This window comes from Arvicanthis niloticus, chromosome 27, assembly GCF_011762505.2.
Source record: "Arvicanthis niloticus isolate mArvNil1 chromosome 27, mArvNil1.pat.X, whole genome shotgun sequence".
Taxonomy (NCBI): Eukaryota; Metazoa; Chordata; class Mammalia; order Rodentia; family Muridae; genus Arvicanthis; species Arvicanthis niloticus.
The window spans coordinates 15,201,820-15,213,833 of NC_133435.1; the positions used below are offsets into that span (position 1 = coordinate 15,201,820).

The window sequence follows — 12,014 nt, forward strand, 5'->3', positions numbered from 1 at the left end:
AGACTCATCTGGGGACAAAAATAAAACGATGATTTACGTAAATGCAGTAAAAAGTTTCAAACATTGGAGGGAATTAAATCTTGGTCGTAAGGTGAATGGTAAGGCTACCGGTGTTGTTTGTTGTTTCTTCTGTTTAAAATGCCATATCTTGTCTCTGAGGTTAGAAAACTAGCGCCCTTTCCACTTGTAGATGGGTTTTTTTTTTTTCTGTTGAGAGCTCTAGATAGTATGAGCCTGGGGACTAGTGGCTCAAATTGTCTGGCACCTGGAGCTCATTTAGCAGGCAGACTTGGTTTTCTAGTCTTCCACATACAGGCGGTCTTAAATGCAGGATGCTGCGGGAGTGGGTAGCCCGGAACCACGACCTTGTATGCTGTGAGCTGGGTGAGTCCTAAAAGTCTTAAGGGGAGAGCTTGCTCCTTCCCAAAACTGGTGTCAGTTCTGGGCCTGGGAGCTGGGATGCCGTGGGACACCAGGGAGACTGCAGCTTCCTCAGACCGAAAGCTTTTGGGGGGCTAACCAGTGGGTGGTTTTGTCACCGAGAAGGGTTCCGGGACTGAGCAGAGAGTGGCATGGGGTGCCTAGCCGAAGTGGCGAGGGTTTGGGGGAGGGCATGTAGAAAGTGGTCAGAGGCATTGCAGAGAGCTTCCGGGCCGCCACAGGTGATCGGTTAGTGTGGAGGTGGCGAGGGACTTTGGTGCGGCCCCCCCGGGAGCGCAGGGTGGCAGCACTGTGTCCGGGTGGGTCGCTCGCGGTCACCTGCCCGCGGGGGCGGAGCGCGGCGCCCAGGCGCACCCGCCTCCCGCCTCTTGCTCCCGCCCCGGGAGGAAGCGGAGGGGCGCGGTGTAAACAGAGCGGCGGCCGTGATGTCAGCCGGTCACATGGAGCCTCTTATGGCTCGGGATGGCTCTCGGCGGGCGGGCAGCTGCGGCAGCTGCTGCTGTGGCTCGGGCGGCGGCGGCAAGAGGGGGCTCCGGGGTCGGACGGTCGGCTCTCCCTGCGCTCTCCGCACCGCGGTGTAAAGGATGTATTTTGTGATCGCAGCGATGAAAGGTGAGCTCCGGGTGGCCCGCGGGGACTCGGGTGGACTGACGACTCCGGGGGGCGGGGAGGAGGGCGCGCAGGGGGAGGGGTGGGCGCGCCTGCCCGAGCTCACGTACAGCCTGGGGGCAGCCACTGGAACCCAACGGGGCCTCCGAGGCCACTGCAGTGTAGCCTCCGGAGCCCGGAGGAGGGTTCGGCCTGCCTCGGGTCTGTGGAGCTACACTCTAGGGCCCGATCGCCCCTCCGGCGTCTTCTTAGCCGCTGTCACTCGTCTGGGTGCGCTTGACACCCAGCGGGGCTCCCCAAAGAAAGTTTGCCTGAGAGTCGCAGCGCTTGGAACGCTATAGGGAGGATCTGGCAACTGGGAGGAAGCTGGGGACGTCCACACTGGGTCCCCAGGGCCCGCACCCCGGGACAACTCTGGCCTATGTGGGGGGAGGAGCGGCGGCCAGGCCGAGCCCTGCATGCGAACGCTAGTGGTGTCATCCCCAGGACTGGTTAGCGTTCCAGGCCTGGCGTCCGAGCTCCGTACGGCCACCCCACCCTCTGCAGCTCGGAGCGCAGGAGCGCCTGAGTAGCCAGCGGGTTAGGGAAGTGTGGCAACTCAGAGCTGCGTCCCTCGGACGCTGCCACCTCCGAAAGCGCGCGGGCCGGAGTCAGCCCCGCGCCCCAAAGGTGCCAAGATGCCCTCGGCCGCGTTCCCCGGCCGCCGCGCGCTCCAGCTAGACACTTAGGTTTGTGCATGGATGTAGGGAGAAGACAGGATCAGCCCATGGGATTGGCGAGGAGAAGCCGAGGTTAGACCGCGGCGAGGGCCTACGGGCACAGGTTAGCCGTGGCCAAGCCTCCGCACTCTGGGCCTCCTCCTTGATCTGTTGTATTGAGCTGGGGGCAGTAAGGGGGAAAGTGGTTTGCAGGGAAGGCTGGCTTCAGGTGTCCCAAAGTGAGGCGGGAAGAAGCCCAGGCAAGTCAGGGAAGTTTGTGATGGAGATAAAGTTTGGAGGTGCTCAGGAAGTTGCTTGTGCCGCAGGGAGAAACCGAGACAGGCGTTTCGACCTTTGCAGATGGCCCTGGAAAGACTCAGCCCGCAGCTCTCGGCGCGATCGTGCGCCTGCTGGGTCCTCCCGGCGGATAATCTGCCCAAGCAGTGTGCAGGCCCAGTCGCCCGGCTTGGGGATTTAAAGCTCCATCTGTCTGTGACACAGTAACCGCTTCTCTCGGGGGCAACAATTGTGAGCACCCTGAAGGTCTTTCGGGGGGTGGGGGTGGGGGTTGCCCTCCAGCGCGTCCGCCGGGTGCTCGTTAAACGTTTGTTAGGTTTAGGATTATTTTGTTGTTGCAATTCGGGATGAAGGACACCGGTATCGTATCTGCGCCGGCTTTACTTTCAGATCACCGTGTTTTTCACTTGAGATTGGGTGGCATCTTTTATTAATTATTAACAGGTCGAAGCATTCAGGACGCTGAGATGAACTGGCTGCGTGCGATGAAATCTTTCTGTAGGATGCGCCCACGGCAAATTTGGTGCCTTTCCCCTACCACTTGCGGAAAGTGAGGTTGAATCACTTTTATAATATGTGACTGGTATAACACAAGAGGAAAGAGCTTCCCGTGGTCTTAAATGTGTTAAGTATTGGGGAAGGAAAGGTGTTGAGGTTCCTTATTATGTAAAAGAAATCGGTTTCCCCTCCCCAAAAGAGAATCTTGGTCATTCTTTTCATTAAACCTGTTAAGTGAAAACTGACTGCAGAAGCCGCGAAGCCAGTTCTATTTCGTTCCCTCATCACCTCCTTAAATTTTAAAAAATAGAATTTGCTGTTTGGGAAGTGCTGCCAATGGTCTTTATCCGTTGTGTTTACCATTTGTGTTGATTGGGAGAAAGGTGAGAAGCTGAGAGAGACTTCTTTTTAATTGCCCTTTCCTCCTACTGAACAGTAAACCTCTCAAACATTAAGGAACTGTCTTTTGATGATGTTATTTGAGGCTGATGGGGTTTTTTTGTTTTTTTGTTTTAGTAAGTTGGCTTTTGGCTTTTATAGGTTTAGTGTAGTGAACTCTAACCAAACTTGCCTTGTGATAACCCCCTCCCCAGGTTGTCCGTATTCCCCCCAAACACCCCCAACACACACACACACACACACACACACACACACACACACACACACACTGCTTGGGAGTTTCCTCTGGTTGCTGTAAAATAATAGATTCCTAGATTGATAGTATTGCCATGAAGAAAGGGAAAAGAATGTCTATAAGACCTAGCAGTGCAGTTTTCTTTAAAACCCAAAGCTTAGAGATGTTGTGGGGTGAGAATTAGAATATTCCAGTCCCAGCGTCTTACGTCTTTTGTCTTAATAAGATTGTCTTGCTTTGGTGCAAAATTTAGAAAAACAGTTTGTGGGAAAAGCAAGGAATGCCGTAAATGTTTCCATATCAGATTTAAGGGAGAAAAAAAAAAAACTGGCCTGGAATCATATTAAATACTTCCCTGCTGCCTCTTGGTTTTAATAGTTAAATTGGTTCCATATGCAAGAGTTTACATAATTAGATTCTTCATGCAAAACGGAAAGGTTCTTCTTCATAGTATAGCTTTCTGATGTGTAGATGCCTGTGAACAGAGGAGGAGAGAACAAGCCACTATAAAAAGAGAGGTATCCTCTTTGTTGCCCGATTTAATGATGTTTTTTAAACATCATTAAATCGGGCCTTTTTGAACTCACCAAAGAAGAAAATCCTTTCTCTGTGTCAGTTGTCAAATTAGTTTAGGCGTCAAGTGGTTCGATGCTTAGGAAGCAGTAACCTTGAGTTTGAGCAGCTCTTCTCTGAACCTTCAGTGTTTGTTTGCTTGCTGAACAACAGATTCTCACTGCCACTTAGATTGCTCCATAGGCACAGGGAAGGAGAAGGGATGATGGAGGCAACGGGCACTTGGTCTGTTCTTCACAGGAGCCAAGCGCTGCGGGTGGCAGCTGAGTGTTAGAAGGCTTGGAGCTGGGTCTGTTGGTATTGTATGGCTCTGCAGCCTCTGTTTGTGTAGAGAGACTTGGAAGGCTGTAAGCTCAGGTGGGGAGCCTCCATCCTGTCGTGGATCTTTCCTCCAGTCTGTCACACAGATGCCAAGGCACCTGGAGACTTTGGAAATCCTCTGTGCATTGGACTTTGGTGTTACACCTAACCTCAACAGTCTGGAAGAATTTGGCTTTTGTTTTTACCATGTGAAAATTGGATTCAGTTCCTAGTCTCATTTTACCAGGCAGGGATTTGTGTCCCATTTAGGGGACCTGGTGGATCAGACTGGGAGAAAGTGAAGGCTGAATGTTGAAAAGCGAAAACTCAGATGACCGCCAGTGTGGAGCCAAGAGTGTTTGGTTTTGTTTGTTTGTTGAGGACTCAGTTCTTTGAAAGGCAGATGGTCCCAGGCCTGAGAGAGTAAGGGCGCTTGCTGCCAAGTCTGAGGACCTGAGTTCTGTCCCTGGAACCCACAGAGTGGTAGGAAAGAACTGACTCCCACAAGTTGGCCTCTGACCTCCCCATGTGTGCCATGGTCTGCGCATGTCCACATGCATAAAGACATAATAAATAAACATTAAAGATAATTAAAGACAGAAGGACTGAATTTGGATGGATGTAAAGAGAGCCGTGCTGGTCTGCGGGATGGCTTTTAAGTGTAGTTTTCATAGGCAGCCTCTCAATGCTATGTTTTTTCAATTGTGTCATAGGACATGCACGACAAAAGTACGCTTCTGTCAGGTGCTTTGCCATCAGCCGAGCTGAGTGCTCGGCTGTAAACATTAGCCAGGTAGAAAACAATATGATATCTAAGCAAATATATACTCTGCAATTTAAGTCCTGATTCTTCTTTATGTTCAGTAGCCATATCTGTAAATAGATTCACAGTTCTCTAGACCCCTTCCTCCCATTTTCCCTTCCAGCCATGGAGATGAGAAAACCAATGGGCCAGGGCAGCAAACACACCATTGCCAGACCTCTGGGGGAGCAGCTATCGGCTTTGTAACTTACTCTTTGGCGCCCAAGAAGATAATATTTAGAAAGGGCCATTTATTTGGACAAAAGTTAACTTTGTAGATGGAGGATGGATGGATGGATGGATGGATGGATGGATGGATGGATGGGTGGATGAATGGATGGGTCTTTCTAAAAATTTCACCATGAATAAAGTTTCTTGTATGGAATTTGTTGTTTGGGAATACTTTATAATGGTGGTGTTTGTGAGGCCTGGGTGTAGCTTGGCTGATGGAGGGTTAGTGTCATATGTTCATCTCCTCTTTGCTTAGCACCAAAAGAAACAAGAAAGATGGATTTTTTTTTTGTTTTGTTTTCTACATGCTCAGTGTTTACTGCAGAAAAAAAATCAAAGCTGCTTTAATCTGTATGTTTCACATTTGATCGTTAAAAACCATAATCTCCAGACACACTGAGCCATCAGCTATGCTCATTTTATATTTTTCCTGATTTAAAGTAAATGTTTAAGCATTCACCTGTCAAATCAAGTTTGAACTGATGTTTGATACTGTTCCCATGTCTACTCTCTGACCCTTTGAGAAACGACAGACATCTAACCCCCCATCTAACCACTCCTGAGAATCCTTCCATGTGTTCTGCCCTTTGGACTGGTGGACAGAGAGATTCAGCACCTGAGCTCTCTGTAACCATCAGTAGTGTGTGGATGACATGACAGAACAGGCTTTTCCCATAAACGTTCAGTGCTACAGAGTCTAAATAAGACCTCACATTAGCTGATGGGCAATATGAGGGTGAAGGGAGAGGAAGGCACTTGAAATATTTTGTTTCTAGATTTTTTTTTAAGTGAAACATTAGCCCCTGTTGAGTTATGAGATAGTATAACTTAACTCTTTTCTCTCATGGCTATACAATGCAAGGCCAAGTTGACTCCGGACAGTACTTTTCTTTTCTTGGTTTCTGACTTTTATCTGAGGTTGACTAGGCATTTCCCAAGCCAATAGGGGCAGGATATCAATCTGTGTGCAGCCCCTGTCTAGTGCACACTCCTGTTTGTGTCATCCAATGATCCCATGCACTTGAGTTGAAGAAGAAGCAGCTACATAGATCATGTGCCATAACTAATTTCTTTTGGCTGACACCCTGTAGAGCTTGGACCAGCAACTGAGTCCCACCATCTTCCTGTCACCCCGTGAAGGAAGCTGTAAAAAATGCCCATAAAAATGCCCTGTACATAACTTTGCCTCTAGTTAGCGTAAATGATAAGTCTGCCGTTTATATGGGGGGAAAATAGATTCAATTATGTAATGCTTTGCTGAGCCTAATATCTTTAAATTACTCTTTAATAAAATCAATTTGGTACAAATGGGGTTATTCTTATTTGCTTCCCATTGCTCTTCATGATTTTCATTAAGGCTGCTTGGTATTAAGATCTGGGAGAGAACCAAGCTTGACTTTCCTAAATAATATAGAATAGCGTCATGAAGTGCAGCCGACCTTTGCAAGGAGTCATCGTTTTGACAGTTCAGTCAAATATTTGTCTGCCTGCCTGCCTGCCTGCCTGCCTGCCTGCCTGCCTGCCTGCCTGCCTGCCTGCCTGCCCTATTTATCTTTAGGCAAAGGAGGGGGGTTACAAGTGTGTCTTTTTATTTTAATACATTTCATGTGGTCAAATGCTTGTCAGCATGGTTGTGTTGATAGCTAAGGGGCATCCGTACATACTGTTGAGAAGCTTGGTGTCTTTCACATCAGCAGAAATAGAAGTTTTCTTAAAGAGTTGCAGAAGCTCGCTTTCTGCTGTTTTGGCACTTAACCTCTCCAGGTCCTGGATTGAGGTGTGCTGTTATTTCTGAGGCTCGGGAAGAAGAAATGAAACTTCAAGTCACTCAGATTATATGTCCCATCAGCAAGTGGGTGTTCTCCACAACATTCCTGTGACGTGAATGTCATGTTATGCTTGAAACACCTCCTGTGATGGGAGCTCATTATCTCCAGTGGAATTAGAAAGATTGTTCCATTTCAAGCAGACGTATCTGCTTAGTTCTTGTAATCCTCTGGTTCTGAGGCCACCTTCCAGTGCTGTATGGGACACGTGTAATCCATCTTTCAAACTGAAGTCTGCTATTTGAAAACAAGTACACACACACACACACACACACACACACACACATCCCTCTAAGCTCTGTTGTCCCTCTGCCTCCCATCTCACTCAAAGTTCACCGTTCAGCCATCTTACAATCTTGGTCAGTTTCTTCTGCAAATGAAAAACGGACTTCAGTTTTCTAGAAACACTTGACATTTTGATGCAAAAAGTGAGGTCCAGCTGCCCAATATGATATGGATGCCTTGGTGTTTAACATGGAGATTGGTTAACAACAACAAAAGAAAAAAAAAACTTGATTTCAAACATATTAAGGTACATAAAGAAGGCACTATAACTCAATTGGGGATCAATCCTGGTGGTAATCGTAATTTGTGGAAGTGGGGGTCTTAAGTGTTTATGGGTACTTTATTTGACATATGTTGATTATTTGAACTATCCAGGAAAAAATTTATAGTCACAAAAATAATTATAGGAACATTACAAGTGCTTATAAGCTTTTTTTTTTTTAAAAAAAAACAAAGCAGTATCACATCTGAGATAAGGCTGCCCTCTAGTGGATACTGGCTCATGACAAGCAAAAGTCATGCCAGCACCAATGAAATTCCCATCAGGCTAGTGGAAAAGGTCAAAGGTTGTGAATATTTTCTCCATGGCTGTGGGGCATGCTTCACCAGTTTGAAAAGTGTAATTTATTATCTTGCGCAGTTATTAGACATGACTTATTAGATAACAAATCTCTAATGTTTTCTTGGAAGAAAGGAAGGGTCATTTATAAGAAACTTAAGTTCTATTAAAGCTTGTTTGTAGCACCCTGTTGTCTATACTAAATTTGAGTGGCAATTGGTTCATGAGCAGTTAGACCTATATAAAAATCCTTGTTTTGTTGTAAAAGTTTTAACTTCAGTTCTATTCTTCGTCCTTGACTTTTCTTAAAACAAAACAAAAAAACCTCAAAGGCAGTGAAATCTAGCATTTTTCATTTTCAAACACACATACACACGCAGGGGTGTGTGTGAAATCAATAATTAGAACCACTGATGATCTTTTTGGCATCAGAATAATAAATATATATGCAGAAACTGTTTAGCTCCTTGGTTTATGGAGACTCAGATGGTTTAATTCACCCAAATTTTTAGGTTGTGGAGAAAATAAAGTATATATGATAGGAGGTAATTGAGCTTGAGAGAGTTTGCAGGTTAAACTACTGGAAACAGGCTAGGGTGTCTGCTTAGTTGGTAGAGGGCTTACCTAGCATTTAGAAGGCTGTGTTCAAGCCCCGGTTCTGCATAAAGCAGGCATGGCAGTGCACTCTACTAATGCCACCACTGGTGAGGTAGGAACTGAAGGTTATCCTCAGTCAGCTATGTAGGAAAGTTGAGGCCAGCCTGTAAAACAAAAGACAGGGCTCAAAAAACAGACAGACAAGTGAAATAACAACACACATAAGAGCTTTCAGTATCCAATCAGAGAACAGAACTCATTTGAATAATAGTTAGGCCCTTTAGTGAGCTTTGAATTTGGCTTGGCCTGATGTATCAACCATGAAACAGTCTTTCCTCTGTGGCTCCTCCACAGAGGAAAGTCCTGAAAATTCCCACTGAAATGCCCTTTAGGGGCAAGGGGACACACTCCAGATGTGTAAGAACACAAGGTACGGTGAGATGTTTTATTGGCTTGAAGTTTGGGAGCCAAGCTGTAATAGCAGAGGTAACCAAGATGAACGATACTGCTGGGACTTTAAAAGAGGGTGATTCTGCTGCTCAAAAGAGGCAACTGGAACTTTTCCTGAAAACAAGGCAAAAACAACAACAAAGAAGGGTTGGAGTTGGGGGCAGAGAAACTGCTGCTTTGGCCCTTTGATCTTAGAAATAAGGTTAAGAAGTGAGGTTAAGAAGTGAGGACTTGTGGTTAGGCTGAAATCAGCTATTGAAGCAAATCGCTTTTTTTTTTTTTTTTTCAAAGTGCACCACCCAGAAGTGTGATCCGCATGCTGTTTGTATTTCTTTTCTTTCTTTCTATTTCTTTTTTTGTTTTGTCACAGATTGTTATCTTCATTTCTCAGTTCTGATTTCTACAGAATACAGTGCAAACATAAATATTTATTTCGGACAATGCTTAAGCATTTCCTGTCTGCTGGACCATTCTGGTGCCACTTCTATGCTGTGATAGTCAGATTCAAGCTCTTCCTGTCAATCAGGTGTCTCGGGTGATGAGTCAGCATTTTTTTTAAAAAAAAATACCAAGATGCTGGCAGCTACAGTTAACCAGAGAGGAGTGTGCTGAGGGTTTTGGGCTTGTGAGTTTGTAGTTTCTCAGAGGTACACACTATTTGAAAACAAAGACACTTTACTTGGCAACAGACAAAACTATCCAATCCCACAAAACATTAATTGGTTAAGGCCAACTCTTACATTTATGTGTGAACATGGTTTGATTTCAAGTAATCAAAGAGTTAACTATAACTTATCTTTGCAAATGATCCGAGAACTGGTTCCTGAACCCTGGAGTAAAGCTCCTTCCTAACTGGAGTCTGTAACAGGTGGATTACTGAGTCCCACCTAGAGAAGGCCTGGTGGAGTCAGTGTTGGGTGGGGCCCAGAGGGCGGATTTAATCAGCATCCTGGGTGTTTCTGATGTAGACAGGCATCCTTGGGCCTCAATGTGTTACACCCTTGTGTACTAAGCTGTCAGTGCTGGGGTGGGCAGTGGGCTGCTCTACTCCTTCAGTGGTTCCTAGAGATAGCCAGTCATTGCCATCTCATGGAAGGCATTCATCTTGCGTAGAGTTCTGTTTCTGGAGATCTGGGCCAAAGCCAATGAGTTAGTATTCGCAAAAGTTCTTTTACTGGTCGTGAGGGTTAGATCAGTTTAGAAAGCCCTGCTCTGGCCTCCAAACTAAGGATGAAAGCAAAGCAAAGCTCGGACAGCAGATGACCTTAGAGTAAACACACGCTTCCTCGAGGCCCACTGAAAAGAAAGAGATGGGAACCCAATGTGAGGGATTTTCTGCCATCACTTCAATAACAGCCACACTTGAAATAGTTTTCTGTGGCCTTGCTAAACACCAGCATGGAGGAGGAAGTGGATAGAATGTTACCCCCAGATCTCTTAACCCTAAATGACCTAAGCAGGAAAGGGTCCTGAGGCAGTCTAGGTAGTCCAATAGAGGTGCTTACTGACAAAGCTCTGTACTTCTTTTTCTGAATGACACTGTCTGGAGTTCTGGCCTCGGTTTGCAATATTGACTCAGTCAGTTCCAGCCCTGTGTGTGGGAGCTGTATCTGCCAGAGCAGGTGGAGGAGTCTGCCACAGAGTCCAGGCCAACTCCAGTGGAAACAGCAATGTCTTTCCTGTGTTACCTTTTCTCTTTCTTTCTTTCTTTCTTTCTTTATTTCTTTCTTTCTTTCTTTCTTTCTTTCTTTTTTATTTTCAGCAACAAAGTAAAGATTCCCTAACCCTTAAGCTCTTCCTAGTTACTTCCCATGAACAAAAGGGCCTTTTTCAGGCGTAAGCATCTTCCAAGTGTGTCTGCAGTAGCCAAGCTGGGGGAGTGGGGTTCAAGGAGCCAACTCCAAATGACTAGACACCCTACCTCCTACTCCAAATGACCAGACACCCTGTCTCTGATTCCAATAACCAGACACCCTGCCTTTTGTGTAGAGTGAGTTCTCATCTGGAAACACCAGTAAAGTTGGACTCTGAGTAGTGTGGAGGCAGACAACACTCCAGCCGACTCTGGCCCTGGGAAGCAGTTGTGTAATATACCCCCATTGCTTGTGGCAGTTCCAATGCTGTGGGCTGTGCGGACAGTGGTGACCATGACATATGGAGTCTGTGTCCTTGCTGAGCGTGTGCTGTGGTGGGTGATGTTTGTGTAAACATGCCAGCTGCCTTCATATAGGTAACTGCAGCAGCACAGCCAGTCTGACAGAAATATAATTGGCTGGGTGGATGAGCAGGAGGGTGCTCGATCTCAGGGTTTCCTCAACCCTTGCTAAATGCCCTGCAAGAGGCCAAGAAGGGAGGTCAGAGGCTATCTGGTCTCTCAGCACCCTGTGTTGTCAGTATATTAGACTGGATGGAGCTTTCAAGGCTCTTAGGGATTAGAGAACTGGAGCATTTAAGAATTCTTACTGCTCTTAGTGAGGACCTGAATTTTATTCTAGGCACTTATGCGGGGCCAGTCACAACCACCTGTAACTCCAGCTCCAGGAGATCCAACACCCTCTTCTGGCCTCCTATACTCATGTGCACATATTCACACAGACACATGCTTAAAAATAAAAATTGAAACAATATATGGGTATTTGTATGTATCTGTTTGGGTATGTATCTGTTTGGGTGTGTGCGTTCTATTTGAGATTCTGGTGATCTTGGTCCGATGGCATTGGTGGATTGCAAGTGCTGGTAAATTGTAAGCTGCATAGATGATTCCGATTGAGAAATCGCTTCAGTTCAACACCTTTATTTTATGCATGAGTCATCTGGTCCCCAGTGTTGCCACACGGTGTTGAGGAGTGGAAAGCCCCAACGTGTGAAGGGAAGCAGAAGATGAAGACATGGGTTCTAGTCCAGATCTGTTACATGGTAACTGGCAGGTTTTTTCACTTGCGTTCTTTCCCTGTTTGTAAAATTAGAAGGTTGTGATTGACAGCTGTCAAGGGCTTTTCCAGAGCTCATGTTTCTATAAAAATGTTTCTGTTACAGTTGAAAGGTGGGCTTGGGTCTCCTTCAAGATGTACAAAAGGCACACAGAATCCTGCTGACTTCTTTACTCCCTGTCCCCAGCTATAATTGCTTAAGATACTTCAGTTGGCTAACCAGCTCATTTTGGAAGTGAAAATTCTAAGGTAGAAAGAGGTAATTGCTAATGCCATCTATTTAA

At 46.2% G+C, this 12,014-nt stretch overlaps 1 protein-coding gene across 3 annotated transcripts in view; it reads left to right on the forward strand.

The window, feature by feature from the left end:
• The window catches only part of Rora (RAR related orphan receptor A), a 726,948-nt gene that overhangs the window by 626,041 nt on the left and 88,893 nt on the right, over window positions 1–12,014 (forward strand). Inside the window, exon 1 of one of the 3 annotated variants that reach the window (XM_076926174.1) lies at window positions 827–1,053. The exons of the other annotated variants lie outside the window; for them this stretch is intronic. Within the exon in view, the coding sequence (XP_076782289.1) occupies window positions 1,026–1,053 (28 nt within the window). The 5' untranslated portion in view covers window positions 827–1,025. Of the gene's footprint in view, window positions 1–826; window positions 1,054–12,014 lie in introns of those variants that run through there. 3 annotated transcript variants of the gene reach the window in all.